Genomic DNA, 27,280 nt, shown 5'->3' with positions numbered 1-27,280 from the left:
GTTTGAGATTCAGCCACCACCTTGCCTCTGCTTGTTGACAGTGTGCTGTTCTGGCTGAGTGTCAATTCATTGTGTACCATAATATTTCCATTCCACTTCCTGGGCATTTGAGCAGTGTGTGACCGGCCCTGCTGTATGATGCTTGATTTCTTCTGTTCTACTTATGTGAGATTTCTTTTATTGCTTTCTTAGGACTGTTATCACTAAAAATAGAGTGGATATATAAAAAAGTTTTAGAAAAGAATGACGAAGATCAAATTTATTTTACCATTTCACTTGCCCGGTTATATCACGGAGACATTCTCTTAGCATCTGCTGCTCTCCAGTCAGTGGCTCTCATCCTCTCTCTCCCATTCATATGGATGTGCAGTGCCACCCCATAGTGTCCAAAACTGTATGGTCTGAACAAACACTGAAGTTGATTATCTTTTCCTGTATTTATTGGCCACGTGAATATCTTCTGAAGCGCTTCATTTTTATGGGATTACAAAGTAATTATTCATTATGTTACATTACATATTTATACATATTCTTAGAGAAAAAAAACAAAAATATGTTTCCGTTACTATATTTTTAATTTCTTAGTGGTGTCTGGTAGACAGAATTCTCAAATTTTACCGTGTTCCAAATTGTAACTATTTGATTTCCTTTTGTGATTAGACATTTTTTGTCCCACAGAATAAATCCTGGGATACCTGAAAGCCCATGTGTGCTATTTCTTTTACTCTCAAGAGTTTTTCAATTTCATCTTTCATATCTAGACCTGCCCACCAAAAGTGTGTGTGTGTGTGTGTGAGTGTGTGAGAGAGAGAGAGCTGGAGTCAAGTTGCTTTCGGGCTGTCCTTCTGCCCTGTGACCGCCCACCTCTCCCAGGGCAGGTGCCTGTGGTGTGATGTCTGTGCTCCCTGTTGTTCGACTGTTCTGTTTGTCCCTGGATTCATGGAATTCGCATGGCCCTAATTACTGCCATTTTATGAAATCAGATTTCTTCTTGTTCAAGACTGTATTCTTCCTGATCCTTTGCGTTCCTGTACAAGCTTAGAATCCACCATCCATTACTTTGGCCTTTGAACGCCCAAGAAAGCAAGTACATTAAGGTTTTGATTGGAATTCTGTTACTTTTATCATTAATCAAAGAATATTGAAATCTTTGCAAGATTAGAACTGCCAGTATGTTTGATAAGGAGGGAGGCGATGCTGAGAGGAGGAGGGCAGTGAGTGTACTCTGATTTTCTTCTTATAAGTGTACCTGTGGATCGCATAAAATCTGTGCTCTTTATGTTAAAAAATCTTAAAGTATCTAGTAACTCTGAGGAACTTGCGCTGATATAATCTTAGAGCACTTTAATTGCATTGGGACTTTTTAAGTTACTTGCCATTGGTCATCTAATTACATACTATGGACAGGCTCCATTTATTATCCGGTTCAGTGAAAACCATTAAAACACTTTGATAAATTTATGACTTTGGAAGTTGTGATGCAGAGTACAGTTGAGCAAAGGACTCAGAGAAATCTGAGGTACTGTCATTGCTGGGGTTGTTATCAACATACATGATGTAACTATAAAATCAAGAGCTGGGGGCCCAGCGCAGTAGCCTTTAGTCCTTGCCTTGAACATGCCAGTTCGTGTCCCAGTGGCCCCACTTCCCATCCAGCTCCCTGCTTGTGGCCTGAGAAAGCAGTCGAGGACAGCCCAAAGCTTTGGGGTCCTGTGCTTGCATGAGAGACCTGGAGAATCTCCTGGCTTAAATTGACTCAGCTCTGGTCATTGTGGCTACTTGGGGAGTGACTCAGTGGATGGAAGATCCTCCTCTCCAGCTTTCTTCCTCTCTGTGTATCTGACTTTCTAATACAAAGTAAATAAATCTTTTTTTAAAAATTAGCAGCTTTTAGTTTGTTTTATGTGAGTCCTCTTAAATTTTGCCACATTTTACAGTCCTTTAGAATTACAGCCTTATTTCAGAAAATGATTTAATTTGATTAAACTTGTGTTTACCAAACAACTGTTCATCTTAAGAATGAAACTCTAGTGAAGGGAGTGTGTTTACCTAAGTGGTGAGGTCAGCTAACTGCTTGGGATTCCTGCTTCCCAAGTCAGAGTCCCAGCGCCCTGGTTATCCATCCCGGGATGCAGCATAGGGTGGCTCAGGTAGTTGGACCCTAGTCACCCATGTGGAAGATCACGTGGAAATCTGGGCTCCAGAGAGTGACCTGGCCCAACACTGACTGTTTAGGGCATTTGAAAGGTGAACCAGCAGATGAAAAATCTAACCCCCTGTGTTTCACCATCTTTCAAATAAAATGGAAGTGAATATTATAAAAGAGAACAAAGGACAGGAAATGAGAGGAGAGTGGAGGGGAGGGGAGAGAAAGGAAAGGAAAAGAAGGAAGGAGGAAAAGAAAGGGAGGGGAGGGAAGGGGAGAGGAGGGGAGGGAAAGGGAAAAAAAAACATAACTAGAGTGAATTTGAATGTGAACTTTAAAAAATCTTGAATCTGTTTCTTGCTGTTGAATTCAGGGTGGAAAGGAAGTCTAGATTCAGTTTGAGAATCTTTATAATCTTGTTTGTTGTTGCTGCTTTTGTTTCCAGTAGTTTTGTTTTGTTTCTCATGTTGAGATGGGGATAGAGCTGGGAATCTGGATGGAAATAACTGAGTCTAGATACAGGTAAAGGCAAAGGAATGGAAGATTGGAAAACTAGAATCTGTCTGGGCTCCTAGTGGGAGGGTCCTTTTGCGATGAAATGTTGCATAAATAATGGCGGTGGGGTCTAAACTCACTGTTGCTATGGAGACCTTTGTGCGTGGCTGAACTCTATTTTTCTCTTTTAAGGAGGCAGCCACTAGGCTTGTGGTATCCCTGGTGCAGCTTGCTCTGCTTTCTCCTGAACTGTTTGAGAGTGGAAGCAGAAAGAAAACTAGCATCATTCGGCGTCTTGACTCTTGCAGGATGCTCTTGGCCACCTCCGCTGTTTTGCAGCTCTTCTCTGGTTCTTTTTAGCCCTCAGTGTGGGGAGGGAGGAGCAGGTGGGTGGGTGCCTGGAACCGCCTGCAGTGCCTCCACCTCTCGGGAAGGAGGGAAGACTGGTGGGCTGCTTTGCCTGGACCGCTCTTTTCCAAGTATTTAAGGATCATTTGTTTCCAAAGGTGCAGAAAAGGTAAAAGAAACAAAGTGAAAATGAACTGTCTTTGGTTTTTCAATGCTTAAATTAGTCATGTTTTAACTAAAAGTTTTAGTGCTGTGGGTTGAAAGTTATGTGTAGAAAAGGTTTAAATTTGTTTGTGATCTCTTGGTTGTCAGTTTACTGTGTATATGAGCAATGAGGTTATGCAAACCAACTCACCAAATGAAACAGGAAGTAGTTGTAAGATTTGAGGTGCCTTTGCCCTATTAACAAGCCGTTACATCTCTTTCAAAATGTTTTTAGTAAGATTTGCTGTGTCCCAGATACAGCCTTTAGACTTTCTGACAGTTATATAGTTAGCCATGTAAACAGACATTTGCAATCTGGAAATTGTGAATCTCCCTTTACTTGGCTGCACAATTTAATGAGCAACCCCACCCAGAAAGAAATCGCTCATGGACAGCAGAGGCATGGAGCTCAGCCAGCTAGAGCCACTATGTAAAGTAGCTGTACACAGTTAACTTGTTGCATTGCATTTCTTTTCTCAGAGACTGTTTGGTTCTCAATGAGTTTTATATTAGAACTGCAATACAATAATTACATGTTTTGATCTTCCTAAATGGTGCAGGTGTGAATGGAGAGCTCACATCCCGTAATTATCGGAAACCTCTCCCATCCAAGTGTTCCCGGATTGCTTGCTTCAGATAACTCATCGAGAGAATCATTGACCAAAATTTATAATGAGTTTTTATGGATTTCACCTGTGTTGCCACTGCAGTTAAAATGTTTGTGAGGCTCAACAGATTAAAGAAACACATTGATTGCAGAAAGCTGGCGGTTAAGCTTGCTGACGGTGTCTAGGAAAATTGTGTATCAGACCGTTACATACTTACAAGATAGATGTACCTTGTAGGATCCCATAATCCCATTAGGTTTTATGTTACAGTGTTAATAGAGAAGGATTTTAGCTTAATTACAGTCATCGCAAGACAAAACTTTTACTTGATTAATACGATTTGAAAAAAAAGTGGATGACTTTGTATCGAGGAATGACTATGTTGATTGCAAAAAGGTTGCTTTTTATGAGAAATGGTGTAACATATTTTCAAATTTTATTTGCCTAGCCATAAATGCACTCCATTCCAAAGCAGCTAACAAAGGAAGGATTATATAGATTATAGGGGCGTCTCTTACTAAATATGTCATTTCAATTAATTAAAACTTGGGAGTTTATGTTAATCATATTAAGGCTAAAAAAATCTCTTTTAGGAGATAAAAGGGGACTTTAATGGTACAGATTAAGGGTGATCATTTAGGAAAACTTTGACCTTGGGAGAGGATTTCTGTATTGACTTCTATGTGATAATGTTGTCTAAACTCTGGAAGAATTAACTGGTGCTCTGGGTGAGGAATATAGTGCATCGTGTCATGAAATAGGGTTAAGTGATGCTCCATCTACAAACTATAGATCGAAGCATAAGGATGTGATCCAAGTAAAGCATTTATAAGCATAAACAAGTTAATTATATAGCATAAATGTTTATTAAATTTTATCACAAAATACAGGTATTTTGCTTGAAAAGGAAACTTGACATATTTATGACATTTTCTCTAAATCTTGTTATTTACATTATGTGGGACATCTGAAGATAATAGAAATATTTCCAGAAAGCATTTCAACACTTAAGCAAAGTCAAAGTATGTGATTAAAAATTATTTTGTATTTCTAAATGCCAAGTTGTGAGTTTCTTTCTGTGTTATTTTACTGAAAAACTGAAAATAGTTTCAATTATCCTATATATATATATTTTTCTCAGACCATTACAGCTGTCATGCAAATGAGCCAACTATGCTGAAATTGAGAATCCCACTTTATAAGTCTGACCCAAAGATTCAGTGTAAATGACTGAGAAACAAATGCTGATAGTTGCATTTCCTTAAATAACTTGCTGGCAGGTGAATTCTGATGTGGAGTTGGATCAGATACTCATGACTCATACTTGGGTTTTGTGTGGTCCTTTGCTCAGCACTCCCTGCTTGTGTGTTGGATACACTGCTGCACACAAAAGTGGCATCCAGAGCCAAGCAATCTGGGGAGGTCCCGGATGTGAGAAGTCCTAACTCTGATGAAGTGAAATGCTGACTGCAGTGCAGGCTCAGCCAGGGAGAGCATGACAGTGTGGCTGGTCGTGCAGTGCATTTGCATGTGTATCTGTTGGATTCTGTCCAGCTAACTAAAGAGAAAGAAAGATGATGAAAACAAATAATAGCCAGAAAACACTGACTATTAGGGCTTTTCATGCGTTTCAGCCAGAAAAATCCCCAGAAAATGTAACTCACATATGTTACTCTTGTGTGTAAGGAAAAGTCCAGATCTTTGGAGTGACCCTACAGGGCCACAGTGCTCTCGAACCTGTCACCCTGAATCTCCTGTGTAGTTTAGAATTCTTTCCTGTGGTCAGTTGGCTGCAGCATGGGAAATTCCTGGCTGCTCCTGGAACAGGCTCCCAGCTCCACCACCATTTTCCCAACCCACTCAGATACACCCATGCCTTCATCCCACGTTTTTCTAGGTATTTGCTCATGTGTCACCATGTCAGTGAGGCCAAAGATCTAACCTTCCTGCACAAATGGCTTCTGTACCATGTTCTTTTCTTGAATTCCTCGTCTCTAATGCCTTTACTGCAGCTGACCCCGTATCATCCGTGCATTCATTTTGTTTATGTTTTCCTCACTCGAATGTGAACTTATCGAAGGCATGGATTTTTTAATCTAATTGTTTTTGTTGATGCATTCCTAGCACCTAGACCCATTCCTCTCATATTTGTTCAAAGTACAAATGAGAATCTCAACTTATATATTCCTATACTAACAAATAGATAAGCATCAAATATGTTTTGCTTTTTGCCCAGTTTTTAAAAAAGTAATAAGTAGTAAGTATATGAAATTATTTCTTTCAGCCTATTATTTGAAATTGGGTAGGAGAAAAAGGAATCACATATAGGCAGCAGATTCAAAATTTGCTCTTTATCAGCATTATTAGCCAGGTCTGTTGCATCATAGCAGACAGTTGAGATGTTCCCTGTGTGGCTTGATGTCAGGTGAGCTCTTAGCTGGAGAACTCGGAGTATTAAGCCCTGTTTTCACCCTCTAGCTATGGAAATTTGGTGAATGCCTCCAGCTTCTGTCTTGTGACAATGCAATGTGTCAGCTCTCGCACAGGTTCAGTACATATTCTATATGTTCTTCAAGGGATTTTCTTCTAAGAATTTATTTATTTCAAAGGCAGAGTTCAGAGTTGGAGAAAACTTCCATCCACTGTTTTTCTCTCCAGCCATTTCCATGTGAGGAGTGAGCCGGAGTGAAAACAAGAGCCAGAAGTTCCATTTGGGTCTCCCATGTGATTTGGCAGATCCAAGCTCTTGGGTCATCTTCCACTGATTTTTCTTTGCCATCGGCAAAGGGCTAGAGAGCAAGTGCAGCAGCAGGGACTTGTAACCTGTGTCCACGTGGGGTGATAGTGTTGCAGTGGGCTGTATAGTGCCTGGCACCAGGATACCAACCCCCTTGCCAGGGAAATTTGTTAAGCAGGGAATCTACAAGTTGCCACTTACAACCCTGACAACCCGTGTGGACACTGCTTTCTGTTCCTGCTGCTCCGTTTTCAGTCTAGCTGTCACCTAATGTGCTCAAAAAAAGTAGTAGAAGATGTTCCAAATGCTTGGGCCTCTGTCGCTTATATGGGAGACACAGATGAAGCTCCTGACTCAGCCTGGCCGAGCCCCGCCATTGCAGCTGCCAGGAACCTGAACCAGCAGTTACCCGATCTTTCTGTTTCTCTCCTGTCTCTTTAAATCTTTCTTTCAAATAAATAGATAAATGTTAAAGATAACAGAAGTCTATATAAACTCTAAAACATTAGCTGATGTGTTTCTTATTTCTGTCTACCTTGAAGTTGAGAAATACATTTCAAAGGCCTGGTTTGTTTTTTGTGATCATATTCAATCAGCAGCTCTATTTAAGTCTCTGTTATAAAACAGAATCCTTAGGATCCTAAAAATAATTAGTCAGAGTTGCTCGTGTCTGTGGTGGTATCTGGTATTTTTGGGTCATGTGTGATGTTGGCTTACCTGAAAAGTCTGCAGAGAGTGGTTATATTTCTGCCTCTGTGGATCAAATCATCTGCCTTTATCCCAAGTTTATCTCGTGTTTTACAAGTTTAAACTCTAGCACATATGATTTTAAAAGCCAACTCTGAAGGTTCTAGAAATTTGATAAACAGTACATTATGGCTCAGTACGCAGAGACCTAGTCTAGTGTGTAAACATTTTTGAAAATGTGACAGTTACTTGCTGTAGAAGTTAAAATATTAAGTCTCTGGCCTCCACATTTTTAAAAAAGAAAAGTTAGTTTAAAAACGTTGAACCTGCTCATTTCAATGCAAGGCATGCAGATCTGTGAACTCTGCTCTGTAAGCCATGGCTACTGTTTTGCATGTAGTGCAAGGCTGGAATGCGTGTCCCCCAAACAGAGTGACTCCAACAGGATTATTTCGTCATAGCCTCCGTGTGTTTCACCCATTCCTTCTCCGTGCATTTCATCTGCTTCAGTTCACTTCAAGCCCTCATGCTCCTCTGAACCAATTTCTGGTCATTATCATCAGCATTAATAGAGTTCCTTCAAGAGGTACTATATTCTCTGCTGAAACGCTGAATGTAATCAGATTTAACAGCACAGGCTGGGGATCGGCTGTACCCATATTGGCATGGAGAAGTTCTGCCAGAAAATTGGAAGCAGTGAATACATCAGTAGAGATGGAAAAAAGTTCAGAGAGAAAGCTTGAGTTGACTGTGTTCTAAGCCTGAGGAACTGCAAGCCTGTTGCTTGTTCAGCCATGTGGACCAACAGCTCCTCGACTTTGTGTCTAGTGCCAAGAGTGGGCACTGCCGCCTGCTCGTGAACCAGACCTGAAAGTTTGGTGCAGGCTGAGGGCAAATGTAGATGTGTGGATTGGTCAAATGTCATTCCCTTTCCATTTAGAAACTTAACACATCTCTGGATCTGTGGAATCAAGTAGGAAATGTGCATTTCTTCACTTAAAGCTGTATAAACCAAGGGCTGGCATTGTGGCCTAGTGGGGTATGTCACAATCCCCACAATGCCGGCATCACATCATTGAAGTCCCAGCTGCTCCGTGGGACCCAGCTCTCCCTATCTCCCTGTAATACTTATTTTTGGATAAATAAATTAATCTTTAAAAATTAAAACTAGTATCAGTTGCAAATGTTGCATAGCTGGTTAAGCTGGTTTGCAATACTAAAATTCCAAATGAGAACTGCGGTTTCGGTAGTTCCTGCTCCACTCCTTGTCCAGCTCCCTGTTAACCTTGAAAAGCAGGTGCAAGTCCTTGGCCAGCCACCCATGTAGGAAATCAGGATGGTGGTCCCTTCTTCAGCTGGCCGAAGCCCCAGCTGCAGCCATCATGTGGGGAGTGAACCAGTGGAGGGAAGATCTCTGCTGCTGAGCCTTTCAAATAAATAATCTTTTCAAAAATGTACAAACTTCACCCCTCCATTTTGTCGTATTACTCAGAAGTGGTAATTGATGACATGATTGAGAACATCACATCTGCTTCCGATTATTTCCTGACAGCCACTCATTAAATCCCACAAGGACCCTCTGTGATATATATCATGCTGTACTTTTGATGTGAACCGTGGAGCTGAGTAATTATTTCATTTCGTTATATTTTGCAGTCACAGAAATGAATTAGTGCAGGATTGTAATCCATTTGTGCATAACTCTGCAGCTCATTCCCTGTCAGCCTTCTAATGACACTGCCCAGTTTACCCGTATCACTTGGATTTTAGAAATCCCCCATTCCTAGGCTTCCTGCTCCTGCCACACCCTCTCTTTTGCTTGATTGCTGAGCTCCTTTCGGGTAGTCCAGGCACTTTTCCCCTTTGGCAACTCGGCAACCCACTGCCGAACATGTTGGGAATTGAAAGCCTATAGGGTTGGTGCCACAGGAACTCCCTGTGTCAGAACCCTAGGGAAACTGCTGTGCACAGCTCTCTGACTTGGTGCCTCAGAGGTCAGGGAGGACTGCTACACCCAAGAGCATTCAAGAAGCTCCAGAGTGATTGTGCAGGAAAAGAAACTGGCTGTGCAGGAGCTGGAAGGACCCATCAAGGGCGATCCAAGAACTCTTTCCAGAGGCTTTACAGACCAGAGACTGGCAGGTCCCCTTGCACATGAGTGCAGGTGACAGGTTCATGGTGATAGGAGCTGGGCGGGGTCGGGGGCACATAATTAGCCTCAACCATTCACTCCCTGCCATCATCATTCTGCTTGCTGTGTTGGTACATGCATGAAATTATGCAATGGAGAGATCACACAGCTTTTGTCCTCACAGAGCTTCCCTTTGAGCAGGGAGAGGCTCAGGAGGACTATGTTTGGATGTGGTGGCAAGTGTCAAGGGTTGAGTGCCCCCAGGGCTTCGCTGCTTACTCCTTGCCTGAGGTACTGAGCAAGTGTGGGCAGGTGGGGCCATTGGGAGGTGCTGAATTAGCCAAGTCCTCAGGGTGGAGCTCCCCATGGTTGAGTCCTTAAGGCTTTCTAAGAAGAGAAAAGACCAGGCCTATGGAGGCAGTGCTACTGATTTCTTGTTGTACAATACTCTGTGCTCCTTAGTACGCTGCCATTAGCAAATAATTGCCAGGCAAGGCCCCTCTAGAGCTGTGATGCCAAGTAAACTCTCCTCTTTACAAAGCAGCCTGCCTCAGGAATTTTATTATAGCAATAAATAAAAAACCTGATTAAAACACTGTTACACTGTTATCTAAAAAAATAATAATAAAAATAAAAGATAATTATCTAGGGGTACAGAGTGTTGTGGTTACTTGGGGCTATACCCATTCAAAGGAGATCATATTAAGTCTCTGGGTCAGTTTTGTTGAAGAGCCTAGTCATGTTAACATTTAAAAGGAAGCCAGGTAAACTGTTACCCTTGTTTATCAGAGATTTTGAGAAAAGTTGAGTTTTCATTGAAGACAGAATTCTTAATGAAAGGGAAAAGGGCAGAACAAAACAAGAGCTTACAGCCAAAGCAAGTATATGTGAGGGAATTGACTCCGAGGTGCCTCGCTGCCAGCCTGTACCCAGGATGAATATGAAACAGCCTGCATCTTGTTTCAGGTGAGGTTTATGTAGCATAAGGCAGCTGAGGGCCAGGGCCCGGGGTCGGGCAAGGGCCCATGCTCTTAGTCAAGCAGATTGGGTCTACTGAGCTGGCTGGGAGAGACCACAGGAAAGGTGTTTCAACAACGCAGAGGGTGGGGATTGAACTGGCTGAGCAAGGGCAGATGAAAGGGGAAGAAGCTTCCCCCTTGAGTGGGGACTGGGGGCTGAAAGAAACGTAAAGCTTCTGTCCTCTGTCACTTATGTAACCAGCAATGAATTAATCCCCCATAACTGTGCTTTAGTACCAAGAATAAGGTATTGATGATCAGAAGCTCATGTGTGTGCGCGCATGCTGGTCCCCAAACACTCCAGTTGCTGGGTTTCAAAAAGATGAGTGTGGGGCTTGCACGTAGCTTTCTCCTGTAGTAGAAGAGTGACATTTTTATCACGGCACTGCAGTGCAGTGTCTCAGGCTGAAGTATGTGGCATCTTCCTATTCCATCTCCAGCAGAGCATTTTATTGGAGCAGGATTAGAAGTGCTGTGCCTGTATTTTAAACCTTTATTTTTTGGAAAATGCAATATTTGTTTTAGAACAATATGGACCTTCGCAACTTTTGAAGGCAGAGTTCTAAAAGGGTAAAGGTAGGAACGACTTTTCTACAGGTGGACTGTGCCTGATTTTAGCAAAGCTGCCAGGGAGGAAGCTTCCGTCCTCTCCCCAATGGTCTCAAAGCTGGATGTGGGTCAAACTGAGGCCATCACCTGGCATTCCATTGAGGCCTCCTGCAGGGTGGCAGGACCCAAGCACTTAGGCCATTTGTCCCCATCCTTCCAGGGGCATTAACCAGAAGCTGGATCTGAAGCAGAGGAACCAGGGCTTACGTGATGTGGTATCAAAAGCAGCGGTAACTACTATGCCAAACCCCTGGTGCCTCCCGTAAACTTTTAAAGTATGGTTTACGTTAATCAGAACTATATGACATTTGTGTGGGTAAAAATGGAAAGATAAAACAAAACAACAAACCATATTGCTGTTTTCAGCATCCATTTTTTTGGCACACTGAGGCATTTAAAAGTTAAGTCTGAATTTGGATACGACGTGATTTATGGACACTTGCTGTTAAATAGAATAGTGTTTATTCATCCTATATATAAAACTCGGTGGATGACATATTGAACTATGTACTAAATGCCTCCTCCCGCCCCACCCCACAGAAACTGCTTAACCATGGATAGATGCCCCTCTGTTCCTTTACCTTTAAGAAATTACGATGAGTACAATAGCAGTAATATTATTGTCTGAACCACTAAAGAATATTTATTCCACTATGGCGAGGGAAGGAGAATATTACGTTTATAGAGAAAAAAGAATGGCTTAGGTTGATTACAGTGGAGAGCTTCTCCGTGCGGTGTGTCAGGTTAGGACTTCAGTCATCTGGTTTAGCAGAATGCAAGTTTCCCCCGTGTTTATTAGATACACTTGTCTGTTGACTGTTTAATTTCTGCCCACACTATTGCTTTCCCTACTTGAATCGCAAGGGAAAATTGTTTGGGAAAAAAAATTGGCCTAATAATATGTGTGAAACGGCTGCCAGAACCATGAGCAACATGCTGTCTGCTGCCGCAGCCAAGGAGTCCGTACATCTGCCTTCCCCCTCTGTCAGGTCAGGTCCGACCACAGTCGATGGAAACCATAGTGCCTGGGTCCAGGGGACACGAGGGTAATTTGGCTGAACCTAAAAATGGCATAAACAAAATATTGGCTAAGCACGGACAGATGTTGAGGTTATACTTTGTACATGAATTCATGTACTTGAATTCACTCTAATGCAGTTGAGCTTATGGTGTAAGATCTTGCAGCTCATTAGGACTAAGTTGTTATGGGCTGCTAATTTGCTAGAAGCTGCTGTATCATGAGCTAGCCCAACTGCCTTGATGGGTCTCCTGGTAGTTAATATGGATTAAATGTGAATCTTTTATATTTTCCCCTGTGGTCTCACATAATGATATTAGCTTGTCTAGAGTGTGACAAATTCAGTGTACCAGCAACATCTGGTACACTACTCTTCATGGCTGAAAATAAGCCTGCAAACTTGATAATGCACATTCGTTAAGATGCTTGCACATATTGGGGAGATGTGGAAGGATGATGACTATGGCAGGAATCTGTTGGTCACAGTTCATTTTGCTCTGACATTTATAAATGATTCCAGCAGCGGAACATTCATCAATGCTTCATTCTTACGAATTCTTGTTTGATTGTTAGGAAGCCAATGTGGATGGATCCTTGTTGCAGTCTACTTAATTTATTCCCCAGAGAGGAATTTCAAAAAGAAAAAAACAGTATCTAAAACCTTTACCGCTTGAAGTTAGATTTAAATTTAGTCTTTTGAAGTGTATCGGAGAATGGATCACACTGAAATCCTTAAATAAATTACGAATGTCTCTTTAGTAACAAACCTATACTTTAAATGCAGAGTATTTTAAGAAATGAAGAGCACATATAGAAAAGAATTCTGAGTTAGCTAGATGTAACAATGTTTATGTGTTTACTATTTCACTGACCGAGTATGAAAGAGCGTTTCATAGGTGAAATGTAAGACTTGCCATGCATGTACTTGGTATGATTGCATATTTTACCAAGAATAGGGAACTACCAGGTTGGTCACGACTCCATCCCTCTACTGCACCGCTGAGTAAAATCCAGCTAGGCTCTTGCTTCTCTGTTTCCAGTTCTCTTCTTTTTATGCAGCTTTCATATCCTAAATCCTCATTGGGCCTTTGTGAAAATGAAGCAAGTGGAATAACATCACAGCTATTATTATGAAGCGTCACTATTAATGCTACTGTACTAGAGTATGATTTTACTAATAGCTCTCTCCTCCCTCGTTTCATCCCTGTGGTAACCTCTACATTTTCCACATAAATGACAGCAGGAATCAAAACTGATCTGATGATCAGTGGCTCTGAGAAAGCGGCACACAAAGTGCTGGAAATAGCAGAAGAAAGTGGGGCTCTGCATGGTGGCCTGAAGGCTAAGACCTCACCTTGCATCCCTTGCGATCCCATATGGGTGCCAGTTCATGTCCCAGATGCCCCTCTTCCAATCCAGCTCCCTGCTTGTAGCTTGAGAAAGCAGTTGAGTACAGCCCAAAGCCTTGGGACCCTGCACCTGCGTGGGAGACTTGGAGGAAGTCGGATCTGCTCAGCTCTGGCCGTTATGGCCACTTGGGGACTGAACCGGTAGACAGAGGAGCTTTGTCTCTGTTTCTGTTTCTTTCTGTATATGTACCTTTCCAATAAAATAAATAAATCTTTAAAAAAAATAAAGAAGAAAATGAAACTTTGACTGTAAGCACCAACAGCTGTTGTGCTGACCTCACCTGAGGTCCACATCCACCTCACTCTGGGATAGTTCTTCAGTGGCATGGATATTGAGAGGGCACACTCACTTCTCAGGGCAACCTACTGTGAAATCTCTGCTCAAGACAGTTTAGTTGTGTTGACCTTCTAAGCAAAATCAATGATTTCAGTAAAATTTCAATGAGCTTCTTTCTTGAAGTGGGAAACAGGTAAGATTTTGCATCTGATTCGGTATGTCAATAGAATCACAATCCTTGTTGAATGTATTAGCCTTTTACTTAAGCCTACCTTTAAATCTAATTGGCCTGACACTCAGTTTGGCTCGTACTTGATCAGACTTAACACAAATCACTCCCTAGGACATATCCACAAACATTCAGTCTTTGCCAAGTTCAGGGCATTAATTCCTGATGATTTTTTAAAAAAAGATTCTTATTTTATTGGAAAAGCGGATATATAGCAAGGACGAGACAGAGAGGAATATCTTTCTTGCACTGATTCACTCCCCAAGTGACCACAGTGGGTGGAGCTGAGCCAATCAGAAGCCAGGAGCCAGGAGCTTCTTCTGTGTCTCCCACGTGGGTGCAGGGTACCAAGGCTTGGGGCCATCCTTAACTGTTTTCCCAGACCACAAACAGAGAGCTGGAAGGGAAGGGGGGTCTGTCTGGATTAGAGCCCTGTACAAATATGGGATCCCAGGGCTTGCAAGGCAAATATTTTAGACATTAGGCTATTGCACCAGTCTCCCTGCAGATTTTTCCACCTGCCATGCCTTTCCTCCGTCCTGTAACATGGCAAAATCCTAACTTTTTGTCCATCTCAAATGATACTTTGTGCACATGATGAAGTTGTTGATTCCTTCTCCCTAACTGAAGCTTCCCTACTGAGAAGCCATCTTTAAAATTCATATTAGTTTCATCATGATTTAGCAGTTTTTAAAAGTCTAGTTGATGCGTTTGTGTCAACTAACTCTTGATAGACTTTGAAATATATTAGTATATTTGTAAGTAAATTAATAATATACTGAATAAGATTTCTACCTCTTTTTTCCCTTCACTTATCAGTTAGTATCTTACACAGCGCTGTGTATATACCTATCGGTTTAATGTTGTTATCTTATTCACTTTGGTTATGAATGTTTATCTTTTCTTATTAAATTTTTAGTACTAGATATTTGGCTGAAGAGAGTAGCATCATTTTTACCTGGGAATAAAGCATAGTGATCACCTTAAAAACTGAAACTTGATGACTTGCGCCAGGCAAGAACAATCCACCCCTCTGGTTGCTGTTGATGACTGGCAAGGGGTTCCTCTGGTGTTGCATTTGTGTGCCAGGAACACCTGACATTATGGTAGCAGAGAATGATGCAGCAGCAAGATCACCACATAGAAGGGACAAGATTCAATTTTTTCCAACAAAGAGGATGTAATTTAATTTTTTAAAATATATATTTGAGTACTAAAGTTTCACATATTTGTGGGGTTTATGCAATGATTCAACACATGTACACAATCCTGTATATTGCATGAAGTAAGTATAGCTATTTTCTCAAAAAATTAGCAGTTTTTAGTAGTGAAAAAATTCCCACAACCATTTCATAGGCACAGCTCCAAGAAGACAGCCACACTTTTCTCATCCCTTGATTCTCCCCATACTCCTTCCTGTCTTTATCAATATTTGCACAGTCATAATTGTAATCCACTATATTCATGGGCTTCATTTGTCACTGATCATTATATTTGACAAGCAAAATGCAAAAAGACCACAAGACCATGTTTCCACTGTAATGTATGTATGAAGTATAAATGACATCCTGATCCCAATGGAGCCATTGCATTCCTATCCCTTTTTCTGTATTCTGTGTTTGCTGCCACATATCAGAGAAAAGATGTGACATTTGTGTTCTTGAGAGTGGCTAATTTCAATAAGAGTAATGGTTTCTAGTTGCATCCATTTTGTTGGAAAAGACAGGACTTCGCTCTTTTGTATGACTGAGTAGCATTGTGTGGTATATATATTTAACATTATCTTTGTTCAGTCATCTGTTGATGAAAATCTGGTATGATTCCATATCTTAGCTATTATGGATTGAGCCGCTTAAGCATTGGTACACATGTGCCTCTCTCATCTGCTGACTTCATTTTCTTTGAGTAAGTTCTCAGAAGTGAGCTGGCTAAGCCATACAGTACATCTGCTTTCAGTCCTCTGCGGAGTCTCTGTGCTGTCTTCCATAATGGTTGTACTAGTTTGTAACCCACTAGCAGTGGGTTAGGGTACCTTTTCCCCGACATTGTCACCAGCCTTTATGTTTTTGTTTCTTAATTTTTGGATGATTCCCTTTCTGACTGGGGTAAGGTGGAACCTCACCGTGGTTTGTGATGCTGTGTGTGTGTTGGCCATTTGTGGCTCGTGCTTTGTTCATTTCTCTCCTGGATTGTCTGTTTTGTTCTTGTTGAGTTTTTTGAGCTCTTTACAGATCCTGGATGTTAGTCCTCTATCATCACACAGTGAACAGTGATGTTCCCGGTTCTGTTGATTGCCTCTTCCCTTTGACGATTTCCTTTGCAGCAGAAGCCACTTAGCTAGATGTAATTCAGTTTATTTTTGCTTGTGCTTCTGGGCCTTTTCTAAGAAGTGTACCTCTGCCAGTGTCTTTTGATGCCTCTCTCAGTGATGTGCTGGTACAAGGTCATAGATTCAGTTCCTTGACCCATTCAGAGTTAGCTCCTTTACAAGATGTAAGGTAGCAGTCTTGTTTCATACACAAAACTCTTATAATTAGATAAGTTGGTTACAATTTTACTGTAGACAGAAAAACTAAGGAATGGGAGCAGGTTTGTAGACTGCTTTTCATTTTAGATGTGAACTAGGTTTTCTGGTATAAATACCAATAGATGGTTAGATAACTACCAAGAACTGGTCCTTGAGGCTATACTATTGGATAAGATTATTCAGAAAAAGTTTAGAAAAACAGAAGTTAAAGAAGAATCACAGGGAAATAGGCGGCTTAAAATGGGAAAGGTCATGCACAGAGGAGAATGGGCAGAGCAGTCTGGAGGTGAAGAATAAGAAAAAGTTGTCAAAGAAACCATCACAAGGCTTTATTTCAGGAAGCAGGGGAGCCAGACACGTAATATGTTGCCACAGTAAAATGAAGAAAGGAAAATATTTGGTGATGAGTACATATATAATCATTCCACTGATGTGAATGTTTATCTCTTGATGTTTCAACAAGAAGCTTTCGTAAGAAAGGATAAGCATCCTTGTATCACTCAGATATTTATGCTCTGAAAAGAAATATTTTTAAAGCTGGATAGTGGCATGAAAGGCATACAGGACTGGGTGGAGCACAAGTGCTTGCAAGAGAGGAGGAGCAATTCATGGAAAAGAACAGATGTTGAATTGAACATGCCACCAAAGCAGCTTAACCAGCTTGTGTTTTCTCAGGTATCTTTGGTGGGTTTTCTGCTCACATGTACAGGATTTCCTACTTTCTTAAGTTGATCCAGATGTTACTTGTTGGGACTCATCGTTAGCCGCATACAGATCCATCAACCCATTGGTTATTAAGTACACACTTTGTTGGGTGAAAATAAGTTGGTAATGCCAGATTTTGGTGCTTGCCACCAGGATACATACTGCATAGGAGAACAAGGGGGTGTGGAACAATGCATTTAACAGCCCTTGTTGATAGCCGAGTGGGTCAGTTCTTCCAAGGTGCAGAATGAAGCTGAGATCGGGAAGGTTCTAATACATAACTGATGGTAATTAAATGAAGGAACTGAAAGGTGAGGTGTTTTCCTTCGAGCAACAGGAGAATGTGTGTGAGGAAGTGGATCTTAGGACCTTGGAGTGTGGAGTGGACACAGGCGCAGCATGAGTGAGGGAGTGAGGGGTCGGCATGGCTTAGCTCTGAGCCTTTGGTGCTGGTGCTTGCTTCCTTATGCCTTGTGATGTGGGAAAGCTGCTTTCTGCACTGTGGGGTGACGCCTGAGATTGCCCCCCCCCACTGTCCTCATCGCAGGTGTTGTTTATACGGGAGTTTACCAGTTTCCATTGAACAGTACCATGACTATAATTCTTCTGTGGTTGAACATAATTTTAATAGTACGTTTCTAGGTAGGTGGGGGACAGTTGACATAAGAGAGCATGAGATGATGAGCTACAGTTCTTCCTCATTAAGGATATTTGTGTGCTGCTTAGACGGTATTGTTTCGAATTGTATAGCCTCCTTTAAAACAATGAAAAGCAATCAAGCTAGAGTTTTGAGGCAGTGCATTTCTGAACAGTAAATTTGGACTAAGTTTCTAGTTCCATCCAAGGTAATCTTTGGGTCAGTCGGTTAACATCTTCAAGTCTGAAATATGTCACACACTAAAATGAATATGCCGTCAAGTCACTTTGTAGAATGAGTTAATGCAAGTAAAGTATTTATTAAAGTAAGATAGATAGTGCTTGGTAATAAGCACTTAAATGCTGAAAATGTCTACTGCCGTTATTGTATACTATTGTCGTAAGTATTATCATGAAAATAGAAAATTTTCTAAATATACATGCCAGAATATACAAGCTATGAATGAAGGTTTTAGGGATTGTGTTGTGTGTATAAATCACTATTAGAGCCATACAGTCATATTACTAAGATTTCAAATGATCATTTATTGAAATTCAAGAGACAAATAGAAAGAGATCTGTATGTCCCACACGGATGGCAGGCAGTCAAGTCCCTGAGCCTGTATCTGCTGCACATTTACAGGAGCTAGCCTAGAATCGAGCACTCCCATATGCAAGGAAGGCAGCCTGCGGGGGGCAGCTGGACACGCGTTGCCCAACATGCCATCCTCTGATAACTTCTTAATCAAACCTAATGGAATTTTACATCCTCTCAAGCTACAGCCTTCTTTGTTTCAGGTTCCTATCGTTCCTTATTTGGCGAGCTGGGATTTGGTGAGCCAAACAGCAAAGGCAGTAGACATGTGCAGAGAAGGAGTTGGCCCCAAGTGGATGTTTTGTTATATTTTGTTATGTTTTTGATTGTAACCACTCTGGAAATGATTCTGCCTCAGAGAGTCCTGTCATCTTCTGTCTTGCTAGGTGACCCAGGACGACATTGTGGTTGTTTCAAGCATTAATCTGTCAGCTTTGTAAGCTTGGTGGACAGCTCCTTGCCATAGTTTTTGACTCACTGGCGAGATCTACACAGCTTTACTGTTGACATTGATTTGTCCCATTCTATCTTGACATCGTGGCTTGTTCCTCACAGGTGTGCAGGGCACTTTGCGCTAGGCTGCCTTTCTTCCTGTTAGTACCCTGTCATTTGTGCCACTTTCTCCTTCTGGCTTGTTTCTGCAGCACATCTCACCGGGATGAAATTAACATTATGAAGAGATGTGGCTGTGAAGTCAGCTTATGTGAAAAGGGAGTCAACAGTGATGTGAGAGAAAAAAGTGCTCGGTTGCTGGATGGTTCACATCATTGATAGCCACCGATAAGGGACATGAGGAAGCTAAGTGCACTTGTGGACTGAAAAACTGGGATGAGATGCCACAGTCCTTGCCTCTGACTCCCAGGTAGTACAACATCCAAAGAGAAAGTTTAGACAGTAGTGATGACACTGAGTGATTTTAAATCAAGTAGATCAAAGCATTTGAGCAATGATTTTGCTCCAGGAGTATAAGCATAGTCACTGAGTCAGATTTCCTCAAATCTTGGAATCTTAGTGTCTAAAAGGCATAGCCAAGATCCTTCATGTTCCTAATTTACATTCAGCTGACTTGATTGTGCTGTCATTGTTGTTTTTGGAAGTCACTTTGCATCTGTATGCAAGAAGGTTAAGATATGTAGAGACTGAAAAAAAAAAATAAGGAGGCAGTAGAGAACCCTGAAGGAAATGGACAATTTTCTGACACCTCAGCAGGAGCTAATGGAGATGTTAGGAAATGGGCAGTGTTAGGCAGGGTGGAGGGACAAGGGAGTGTGCACAGAGGCGTGGATGGTTCCTCAGCCAGGCAGCATGGCCACCAAGTGAAACCAGCAACAGACACAGAAGCAATGCAACATCAGTTTCCATGAAACTAACAAAAACTCCTATCGGAAAGTGACTGAGGCTTGTAGTATCAGACTTCCAGGATTGTTGGAATGTTTTTAGGCCAGAGTGAAACCAACAGCGTGGTGTAAGATGTCGTTCTGGTTGAGATGCAGGCCAAGGACAATCCTCTGCATGTTGGAAGTCTGTTAACTCAGAGAACTCTGCTGGTGACACAAGGACTGGGGCTGTTTGACATTCCATTTACTCCAGCAAGTCCTGGTTTTCACAGAGTGTTCTAAACTTTTTCAGAAAGTGACCTGACCTCCTAATATAAAATGAAATTGAGTCCTTGTATCAACCCCTCATCTCTTACCAAAATGGCAAGGAGACTTTTTAAAAGACACATAACCGAATAAATAGAGAAAATGGTGACTAAACAATCCATTTCACCAGGTTTGAGAGACTGTGAATCATCAGAACTACTTCAACTCAACAAAAGAAGCAACAGCTATTCCAATTAAGTTATCATATGCTACTAGATGGAAGTCATCCCATTTCAAACACTGGGAGACTCGGAGATATTAAAGGATGAAAAATGTGTCCTGCATCTGACAAAATATGATAAACATACAAAATGGTAAATATCTCATCATAACCAAGAAAATGGAATTCCAAGAAGAAAGAGAAATTAAATTATAAGTATGTTAATACAGGAAACTATTCCAAAAATGTGTGTAATCAGGGCTATGGGGTATGAAGTACAGAGACTGACTGAAAACCTGCTAACAGACACCAGAGCCTTCCCTATCAACACAATATTAATCGTCGGTTAGGGCACTGAAGTAGAACTTTACTTGAGGAAATCTGAGCTCCCAATATACTCCCCACACAGCCGTGACCCTGTATAGGTTTTGGTGAAGAAACACCAAATGTTTACACTAAAGCCACCTTGAGATTGAAAAGTTTTTGTTTGTTTGTTTGTTTTTTTCTGGGATTGGAAGAACACAGAGAAGGAGTTTCAATCACTCCAGCATTCTGATCAGCCTTTGTGCCATACTCCAATACCAGCAGATCACCAGGGTTCTTGGGTGCTGTCCAAGGTCCTGTAACAAAGAACTATGTATTTACGGCCATGGAAAATCGTCATAAAATAGGAGCTATGCAGAGAGAAGGCAGCAGCAACATGAATATCATGGAGGAAGAAGAGAAATGATTTCACACCCATAAAATACCAGATGCTAATTAAAAGGAATATTCCTCTCTCAGAAATTTAAAGCTGACTGACAATAATGAGCCACTCATTAGAGCCTTACATGATGAAACTGTGGAAGCATTCCAAAAAGTAAAGCAGAAAATGAAGAGAGGAGTAGAAGAAAGAAAAATTAAGAGGAGAAACTGGCAGGAATAATTTAGATTGTAGCTTTTTCATAATCAGTTTGGAAATAAAAGAGCAAAAAATTAAAAGGATAAAAATCTTCTAATGGGATTTCCTGGAAATAAACAGTGCTGTAGAAATAAAAATAATGAATCATTGTCTGAAAACTCTGAGGAAATGATTTCAAACTTAGAAAATGTAATTTCTATTAGAAATTAATATTAACTAAGGTGAGAGTAGAATGAAAAATGTAAAAACGTATGACTCTGGGAAAAAAAAGTCCTTCTTTCACTTAATTCAGAAAGACATTGGCCACCAGGCAAGGAAATACAGTGGTCAGGTGAAGGAGATGCCAGTGATGGAGGACACAGGGAGGACTCCCAAGAACAGGGAAGTGCCCAGTGTGGAGACGGAGGAAGCTGTCGGTCCCTAAAGATCTGTCCTCCTCCTCAACCCCCGATCCTGACAAGCTCTCATCTCCTAAAAGCATCACATACAGACATTTAACTCACAACCGTCTTCACTTTATCCTTCCTACGCATGCAGGACAACTACATGTGGGAAAAGGAAGAAGATGGAAATGGGTGTCTTTGCGGACGGCAAATGGGAGAACCAAATCTTTGTCGTGCTTTGTAGGCCATCCCTGGATAAGTAAGGTTACTGTAAAGGTGTTAATGTGGATATGGAAACACAAGTGTGTACACTCAGATAAAGAACTTTAAAATGTGCTCATCTTTAAGGAAAAATCAGAGGACAGTGACTGCTTCTGTTTTTCAAATAAAACGAATAAGTAGTTGACCCATTCCAAATGTGCAGTTTTGTTACAACAAAGACTGTTGCAATTTGATTTAAAACTAACACACACAGTCATTCAGGCCGTGATTTCAGAAAGGAATCTGAGGCCTGCTGGAGGAGAACCTTGCAGGCCTTCGTGCCATGCTGGCATCTGGTGACTCTCCTGTCTGTTCACCGCTCTCATGCCACCCGCTGCTGTGGACATCCACGTGACCACTGAGCATACTGTGTCTAGACGGGTGCTGGGTCACAAAATTCTCTTCTTATGTGGGATGTAAGATGCCAAAGGAAGCGTAGAAGCATGGCCACATGCAGTCCACAGACTCAAATGCGTGTTTGGGTTACTGTCTTACTTTAGCCATGACCCTGAGCCTCGTCATGTCGAATCTTATTTCAAATCAGGTCTGCGTTCTAGAAAACACATGCTGTCTTTTGGTATTTAGCATTTTAGCCATTTTTCCGTTCTTCGCTTCGTTGCTTAGTCTGTCATCTTCCAGATTTGCCAAATCATCACACTTTTTACTCAATTTAAATTACTCAAACTAAATTTTTCTGCCACCTCCAATCTAACAAATGCTGTGCCACTGCTGCAGTTGAATACTCCTTGAAGGAGTTAATAGAAGTGTGAGAGTCTCATACAAAGTCAGCGAAGTCTTTTCAGAGAATTCACATATGCTATTACACTTAAAGCATTTAATAAACCCTATTTAATTAAACCAACTAAATTATTAATGTAGGCTCTTTAGGAAAAAGGTATAAAACTTTATTTTTGTTAGCATCCTAATGTGTTATATGACTCAACAATGTGCTATTCTCAGAGGAAAAAACCTTTAAATCTGTCAGTATTTTAATGAACTTTGGTATCCTATATCTCATACTTTCCTGAATTTTTATGACCTCTAAACAAGATAATTTTCCTAAAAAGAAGACATAGGGATTCTAACACTGGTTTTCTCTCTTAAAACTTCTTTACCACAGGATGTATCTAAACCATGCAGTTCTCAAAATCCCCATGAAATCTGAATGTCTCAGTTGGTTTCTACACCACATTGTTTTACAGCCAGATTGAAATCTTTTTAAATCTTAAAGCTTTGGAGTTTCAGTTCTAGCTCTCCTTGTTCTCAAAGCTGCGTTTATGTGTGTGATACAAACACAATTACAGAAGTAGGTGGTTAGGTTCCAAAAGTTCTCAGTTCATTGAAGATGTGTCAAGTCAAAACAGTCCTTGCTTTATCATTGTGCCGTTTGCTTAGGCTAAGCAGGAAGTTATTGCTAGAGGTCTCTCACTACTGCAGTACAGAGGAAGAGAACCCAGGTGGATCCTGAACTGGGGAGATGGCACTGAGAATCCAGCCAGGTGAAGGGGCTGCAATACACAGAAATGAAATACCTGGAAGGTATCCTACAGTCGGTTCCCTTGTTACGTTTAGCAAAGAACAGAGCAGTCTCTATGTAATGAAAGACCAGGGGCCAGGGACTAAACCACATGAAGGGGAGAGAGGAAAGGCTTCCCCATACTCAAAAAGGCTGGAACTAAGCTCCCCACACCCCAGCTGGGAGACTCCCTAATCCATACAGCACTAAGAATATTCGTAAGGGTCTCACTTCAGTAGTGCAGGGGTTGGGGAGGGTGGAGGCTCGGGACTAGATGCTGTTCTGGCACCATAGAGAGAGAGACATGAAAGTTTATATAGAGATTGTTGGTTGGTCAGAAATAAAAATACATCGTATGGATTTAATGATAGTGCAGTTAAAGAAAAAAAAAGTTTAGTTAATTTGAAGACTTCAATCAAAATGACCTAAAATGTAGCACAGAGAGTAGAAATAATTTCTAAATAGAATGTATAAGCTGTAGGATGATTCCAAGTGGCCTAATGCACACTTAATTGGAATTACCAAAGAAGGGTTGGTAATGAAGACACAGTATTTGAAGAAATAATAGCTGGATGAATTTTTAAGCTTGATGAAAACTTTAAATTGACACAAGAAACTCAGTGAACTCTAACCCTAAAAAAACAAGAAAAGAACTAACTGAAGGAACATCATTACCAAAATTTTCCAGCACCAGTGATGGAAAATCTTAAAGGCAGAGAAGAAGACTCCATATAAATGGACCACCAAAGATTTAATATTAACTGAGTGGTCCGAGGGACACAGTGCAAGAGAGAGGACATTGTAGCTAACTTACCTCTCAAGAATGAGAGCACAATAAAAGTTCTGTAAAGCTGTGCCAAGCTGAAAGCATTTGAAACAGAATCACAAACTAATAAATAATAAGGGAAGTCTTGAGACTGGTGTTGTGGCATAGAAAATGAGTCGTGGCTTGTGATGCCAGCATCATATGTCGAGGTACGCTTGTGTTCTGGTGCTCCAATCTGACACCCTACTAGTTCCTGCAAAAAGCAGAGTAGGGTGACGGTCGGGCCCCTTTCACTGTTGGAGACCCAGAAAAGCTTCTGGCTACAGATTGGTCAGGCACTGGCCACGTGAACCAGAAGAGAGAGCTCTTTGTGTCTCTCCCTTTTTTCCCTGTAATTCTTTCAAAATAAATAAATAAATCTTGAAAAGGGGATGGAGAGTCCTGCAGATAGAAGGAAAATGAAGCAGGCGGAAGTACAGACCTGCACACAGCCTGGAGGAGACCAGAACTGTGTGTGGGAAGGGAAGGCAGCCTACAGAGGAAGGCTGGTGTGAACAAACTCCTGTGAGACGTTGCCTAGGACACACATTCACCTGGAAGATGCCCTGGGTTTCTGTGTCCTGAATCATATTGTTGTCCTTTGCTGCCATGATGGGCGGACATCACATTGAAGGGGGATGTAGCACCCTGACGTTTTGTATTTTGATAGTACAGCTAGCAAATTTCCCTCTCTCAGCGAGGAGGGCAGTTCTGGATAGTTTTTTTGATTATTACGTTTTAAGGATGTGAACACCTCAAGTATGACTTGGTTTTTCTGGTGTATACACATACGCTTAAGATACAGCATATTGTAAGGCTTGTAAATTAAGAAAAATCTTAAACTTGTATATTTTGGTGGAAAGTAACAGCAAAAGAAAAAAAGACACACAGTAGATTTTCCAAAAAAGGAAAGGTTGGATGTGTCAGACCTCAGGCACAGGGCTCTTGTCGCCAGTGGAACTCAGTGCCCTTCAGGAGATGTAGCAGTGGAAGCCTTTGCTTTAGCACCAGCATGCTGCTTCTGCTTTAGCTCCCCGCAGGAAGAAGCAGAGCTGTCATTCATAATGTCTTTTACTTCAATCACTGACATAATATCACCCGAAAGAAGGTAGCTTCGAGAAGAGCCAGTGTGTTATTGGTGCATGTAGAAGACCTACCAGATCCTGTGTTTTCATATCGCACACAAGAGCATCTCGTGGTAGGCGATAGCATTCCCTGCTTTTTGCGAAGACAGATTCATGCACCTCTGTTTTAGTTCCTTAATTAAGTTTATGAAATTATGTAACTTTATGGGAAAATAAAATAGGAAGACTGAAGTGTGGTGCACGATTGATATGGTTGTAATAGCTAAGATCCTTCAAGTTCCACTGAATCGTTTTTCATTACAGTTCATTCAAACTTTAGCTGACTCTGTGGATGGATTACTTATTGATTCACTTGATTGTTTTTAAAGAGGTAAATCCTATATCTCTAACGTTGTACATTTAATAATTAGACTGAATGGAACTGATATTATCAATATGCTGGAATTCAAAGCATGACAAATATAGCTTTTAAAGCATGCTTTTCTCCCATGTGTAAAATATAAGCACTATGAACATTGACTTGGTATCTAAAGGAAGTTAGAAGACCAGTAGGGAATGAATATGGTGCTCCAAAGGGATAATAAAAATGAATTGTATTCTTTCTTTAGCACGTGCCCATGTAGGACACTCATTGTTATTGTTAGGGTTAGGAAAGCAATGCTTTCCTTACACGTGTTGTTCTGCACCATCTTTTGCCTGCTAAAGTCTGTATCGTGGAGCCACCTCTGTGCTAACAGGCATTTAAGTAATTTCTTGATTTCTTCATGAAGTATTAGTAAAGGACATTCAGGTTACTCATCTATTAAATTAAGATGATAATTCTTAAATGTGACACTTGTGGGGTAAGAAGTGTCCATGTCTGCTGGGTTCTGACAACTGCTAAAACAGAGCAGATGGAGCCAGCGATGGGGCCTAGCAGGTTAAGGTGCTGCCTTCAATCCTGGCACCCGTTATGCACACCAATTCAAGTCCCTGCTGCTTTACTTCCAATCCAGCTCTGTGCTGATGGCCAGGGAGGGCAGTATAAAATGGCCCAGTTGTGCCTATGCTCTCATATGGCAGACCTCAGTGAAGCTCCTGGTTTAGGTCTCGCCCAGCATTGGGCACTGTGGCCATTTGGGGAGTCACCCGGCAGATGGAAGATTCTCTCTCGCTTGCTCACTTGCTCTCTCTCTCTCTCTCTCTCTTTTTTAGGTTACTTTCTCATGGACACTGTCTCAGTTGTCACCCATTTTTTCAGATGAAGAAGCAGGTTATTTAAATTCATGTTTATGAGAGCTTCTGTGGCCGGCACACTGGTCATAAATTTGAACTGTAAACCTGTTTTGCTTTACAGCAGTAGCCTCTGTTTCTTCAATTGGACATCTTGGAAAATGGCATTTCTTTCCCTGACTATCTTTCCGTTTGAGTCTAAATTCCACCTTTCATTGGGATGATAGAATTCATCTTTCTGTGCATTTCTTTCAGGAATTACAGTTTGAAAGGCTGACCCGAGAACTGGAGGCGGAACGCCAAATCGTAGCAAGCCAACTGGAGCGATGCAAGCTGGGGTCGGAGACAGGCAGCGTGAGCAGCATGAGGTAGGGCGCTCTCCTATCCCCTGATTTCTGGGTTTGCAGTCGCCACGCAGAGTCAGCTGTGCTGTTCATCTTCTGCTGTACAAGCCAGCCAGGGAACTGGAACCTTTAGTCAGATGTTGGAAGGAAATCGCAGCGGACCTGATTTAAGATGTTCAAATGATGTCCAAATGGCCTGATTTCCTCTTGAAACTCTTTTAACAAAATGAATGCCCGCCTTGCATGTAAATGAAGCATAATCTTGCACAAAGGGGGATTTGCATTTGGGCAACTTGTTGGAAGTCAGGATGCGTACAATCCCAACCTTCTAGTTTGGTTCTTTTCTGCTAAGCCATCCAGAGGTGCGCATCCCTGAGATGAAAGAGGGAAAGAACATTTTGTTGTAATCTGTAACATAGAATGTTCGGTTATAAAATTGCCTCTCAAACATCAAGCACACATGCAGTTTCCTCTCTGTAAAAGAGTATTTATTCATCCGTAAATGGAAGTGATTATTAAATTAGGTTTTGTTTTCAAAATCATAAAAGTTTTTTTAAGACCACAGAAGAAATGATCCTCCTTAGGACCAT

At 41.3% G+C, this 27,280-nt stretch overlaps 1 protein-coding gene across 5 annotated transcripts in view; it reads left to right on the top strand.

Annotated features, from left to right (window-relative positions):
• The window catches only part of CTNND2 (catenin delta 2), a 661,272-nt gene that overhangs the window by 201,492 nt on the left and 432,500 nt on the right, over positions 1-27,280 (top strand). For 3 of the 5 annotated variants that reach the window (XM_040977415.1, XM_040977414.1, XM_040977417.1), the window contains one exon: positions 26,602-26,714. In XM_040977415.1, coding sequence (XP_040833349.1) covers positions 26,602-26,714 — 113 coding nt within the window. Of the gene's footprint in view, positions 1-3,088; positions 3,148-26,601; positions 26,715-27,280 lie in introns of those variants that run through there. The other 2 variants (XM_040977418.1, XM_040977416.1) reach the window with 2 other exon arrangements.

The sequence above is a fragment of the Ochotona curzoniae genome, unplaced genomic scaffold (genome assembly GCF_017591425.1).
Source record: "Ochotona curzoniae isolate NIBS_2020 unplaced genomic scaffold, NIBS_Ocur_1.0 contig_2754, whole genome shotgun sequence".
Taxonomy (NCBI): domain Eukaryota; kingdom Metazoa; phylum Chordata; class Mammalia; order Lagomorpha; family Ochotonidae; genus Ochotona; species Ochotona curzoniae.
The sequence above is the reverse complement of the archived record's forward strand: the minus strand, read 5'-3'. Positions and strand labels throughout refer to the sequence as shown.